This window comes from Terrapene carolina, unplaced genomic scaffold, assembly GCF_002925995.2.
Source record: "Terrapene carolina triunguis isolate 2854851 unplaced genomic scaffold, T_m_triunguis-2.0 Scaffold67, whole genome shotgun sequence".
NCBI classification, from domain to species: Eukaryota; Metazoa; Chordata; order Testudines; family Emydidae; genus Terrapene; species Terrapene triunguis.
The window spans coordinates 45,906,345-45,910,169 of record NW_020664418.1 but is presented as its reverse complement, the minus strand read 5'-3'; the positions used below and the strand labels follow the sequence as shown (position 1 = coordinate 45,910,169).

The following is a 3,825-nucleotide window of genomic DNA, read 5'->3' as shown; positions in this document are numbered from 1 at the left end:
GTTGTTCTGTGGACCACAGTTCTGGAGCCTCTCCTAAGACTGTGGGTCAAACACTTAACACCTGTGTGCCTCAGTTTCCCTGGTAGAGCACCTCGCTCCCCCAAAGAGGAACGCTCAATCTGTGAGCCCCAATTCTGCTCCCTGATACACTGGTTTAATTCTGGAGTAAAAACACTGACCAACTGCACTCCCAAGAGCAGAATCTGGCCTTTTGTAAAGCCCTTCGAGATCCTCACAGCAAAGTCCAAAGTATGATTATTACAAGCATCTTGCTATATAAGTATTCTAGTTCTGTAGCATCTATGGGCCTTTAGGAGCCCACAGGGAAATCTGGTAAAGACCCCAGGCAAGATTTTCAGAACTGACTTGTGATTCTGGGATGCCTTAAAGGGGCCTGGCGTTTAGAAAGCACTACGCGGCCAGCCTCCTAAAACCAGGGCTCTTTGTGGCCTCACGTGGGACACACAAAAATTGAGACACCAAAAAATCACTAGTCACTTCTGGAAACCTTCACCACCATCTTCCCTAGGGAACCTTCTGCCTTGGGAGACCACCTCACGTCATCCCGAGGGGATTTCACAAGTTACAGCTGGGATGAACCGGACCCGTCCAGTACGGTTAAGTTCCACCTTTATTTGATGATCTCCCTCCCCCCCGTCGATAGGCAGCTAAGTGCTGCCGGTCCCTGGAGTGGCTTCTCTGTGTTTCATTCAAAGCAATGCTGCTGGTATCAGCTGGTAAGAGAGCTCCATGGATGCCAATGACAGGCTCTGCTTATGGCTTTCATTGCTGGCAGCTCCGATCACATGGGCCACAGCTATCTTTAGCTGGAGGTATTTATATTACAAGTTAGCAGCGTCTTAGCTGCTGGGGAGGCTCAGAAAGCTAGCAAACAACCACAGAAGAAATAGGAACAGTGCTCTGCTTGGGAAGCGGCCGACACACTGAGAAAGGCTTTGGGTTCCATTGTGTCCTTGCCCATGCATTGAGACGCCACCACCGCCTGCTTCCCTGGTTCAGGTCCCCGGCATTAGAAGGCTGATTCAGGGGGATCAGACCATGCAGACGTTCCTGAGGGGAAGAGTGCGTATCAAAGTGGAGGAAGAATTTTTTGCCACCGACAAGGCTCTGCTGGTGGAACACAGTGAGTACTTCCGCGCGCTCTTCCAGTCTGGCATGAAGGAGAGCACGCAAGACGAAATCCAGATCCGAGACTTGAGTGCCATGGGATTTCTCCTCATGCTCCGGGTCCTGGCAGGGGAGAGACCTGTGCTGACCTGTGAGGAGAATCTCAAGGCGGTTGAATGTGCAGCTTTTCTTCAGGTGAAGACGATGACCAAATATCTGATTAATTCCATCAATTCCGATAACTGCATTGTCCTTTATCAAGCTGCTGCCATGTTTGGCCTACAGGACCTTTTCCACAGAGCTGCCCTGTACATTAGAGATGGCTATTCTGATTTAGAGGAGTACTTAGACTGCCTTTCTACTGACCTGCTGGATTACGTGGACTCCCTTCTGCCCAGCACATTTGTCGCAGTGGGAGCCCATACACCAACCTTTGAGTTTCTACAGGACCTTTCGAGAACCATCTGCTACCTGGATGAGGATGACAACACGTGGAAGACGCTCTCCTGCTTGCCGCTGACAGCCAGCACATTCCTAGCCGGCATGGCAACGCTGGATAATAAAATCTACATAGTGGGCGGAGTCCGTGGAGCGAGCAAGCAAATCGTGGACATCAGTTTTTGCTATGACGTAGATGCTAACAGCTGGAGCGAGTTTCCCAGCCCTCAGCAGCTCCGGTATGACCTCACACTGACGGGTCATGAAGGTTATCTTTACGCCATAGGAGGAGAATTTGAGAAGACCTTGCTAAAGTCCGTGGAGAAATACAACGTGTCCTCCAACACCTGGACTTTTGTCGCTGATCTGCCCCAGCCAACGGCAGGTGCGCCCTGCGCCCAGACCATGGGGCGGATATTTGTCTGCTTGTGGAAGCCACTAGACACCACTATCGTTTATGAGTATGAGATCCAGAAAGACGAATGGCTTCCCATCTCAGCCTTAAAGCGGCCTCAGAGCTACGGCCATTGCATGGTGGCCCACAGAGATAATCTCTACATCATACGGAATGGGCCCTCAGACGACTTCCTGCGGTGTGCGATAGACTGCTTCAACCTCACCAGCCTGCAGTGGACAGCTTTACCGGGGCAATACGTGAACAGCAAAGGAGCTCTCTTCACTGCCGTGATCAGAGGGGATACAGTTTATACAGTCAACAGGATGCTGACCCTCCTCTACTCCATAGAAGAGACTACATGGAGGTTCAAAAAGGAGAAGGCTGGATTCCCAAGGAGCGGGTCCCTACAAACCTTCCTTCTCAGGTTCCCAAAGAGAGACCACAGCATTGCCACTTAGTCGTTGCCACAAGGGGGCGCTCTAGGATACAAGAGCCACTGAAAGCTATTTAAAAATAGATCCTCAGCTTTCTCCTTTTCTTTCCAAGCCTCCAGCTGCTCAGCAGAATTCCATGTATAAAAAGGAGATTGCAGTATCACTCCAGTCCCGACCTACTGAGCGCTGCTAGCTCCTCCTACGTTCGCCCTTCCAAGTAGCAGGAGCCAGTGTGAGGAGCCGCAATTCTGCTGATTGCCCTCTGCTCGTGGTTACAAAGGATTGAGCGCTCTGTAATGCCCACCCTATATTTAACCCGAGGTTGTCCTAATGTGTCTGGAGTTTGTAGACCTCCAGATGAAAGACATTTCAGAAATGCAAAACAGACAGTGTGGCCTAAGGGACAGAACCCCAGACTGGAATTCGGGTGACCTGGGTTGGATTCACAGCTTCTGGGTAACCTTGGACAAGTCATTTCCCCTCCGTGTGCCTCAGTCTTGCCATCTTTAAAATGGGAATAATGATATTGCCCTCCTCTGTAAAGCACATTGAGATCCATGGAGCTAGGTATAGTTCATATTGACCGAATTCGTCAAATGTTTATAAAACCATTTATTCTACGTACTGATGGGGAAAGATCAATTATTTTGTAGAATTAAAGGGAAGTTTGGTTTTTTTTAAATGTAGGCACGTGTTAAAAAAGGATCATCGTTTCATGGAAATTAAATGAAATAACTTGTAACGCTGTGTATAAGTCAGGTTTTTATACTGCCTGGGAAATGCTTTTCCAGCTGCCAAACATGTACTTAGGAGTATATTCCCTGCATTGCTCTTGAGATATCTAGGGAATATATCCATGGACCTGTTTCCAATTTGAAGTGATAGCATGGACTAGAATCATAGATTCTTAGGGTTGAAAGGGACCTCAGGAGGTCATCTAGTCCAACCCCCTGCTCAAAGCAGGACCAATCCCCAACTAAATCCCCAAATTGCCCCCTCAAGGACTGAACTCACAACCCTAGGTTTAACAGGCCAATGCTCAAACCACTGAGCTATCCCTCCCCCTGGAAAGTCCATCACATCTCTATGAAGGACAGTGTATGTAGAGGGGGTTGGGAAATTATACCAGGGGGATGAAGGAAAGAAGAATTGTGCTGTTCTGAATTGATTCCAATAGGATTCCAAGTGAAACAATCCAGTAACTGTTAGAGGTGAGCTGACAGCAGGTGGTGTCTGCCACATTTAGGTTGAGAGTTGGCTGGGCGGAGTCCGAGCGCTAAAGCTTGGCTTTCAATCTGACATCTCCCAAATCTTATGAGCTGTTAGTGTAGGACTATAGCTCAAAGTGGTAGAAATCTCACAAGACCAGCTGATCTCGTAGAATTTCAAGCTGCTTCCAGCGTGGATTCTGAACCAAAACCTGGGGGT

The 3,825-nt window shown here is 48.8% G+C and overlaps 1 protein-coding gene across 1 annotated transcript; it reads left to right on the top strand.

Annotated features, from left to right (window-relative positions):
• The first annotated feature begins 884 nt into the window (after positions 1-884).
• On the top strand, positions 885-3,139 carry KBTBD13 (kelch repeat and BTB domain containing 13). The gene has a single exon (XM_024199891.2). The coding sequence runs from the start codon at positions 1,060-1,062 to the stop codon at positions 2,419-2,421; it is 1,362 nt and encodes a 453-aa protein (XP_024055659.1). The 5' UTR covers positions 885-1,059; the 3' UTR covers positions 2,422-3,139.
• The last annotated feature ends 686 nt before the right edge of the window (positions 3,140-3,825 follow it).

Bases quoted from the DNA above. Each gene is read 5' to 3' on its own strand.
- KBTBD13 (XM_024199891.2), top strand. From the start codon at position 1,060: ATGCAGACGTTCCTGAGGGGAAGAGTGCGTATCAAAGTGGAGGAAGAA.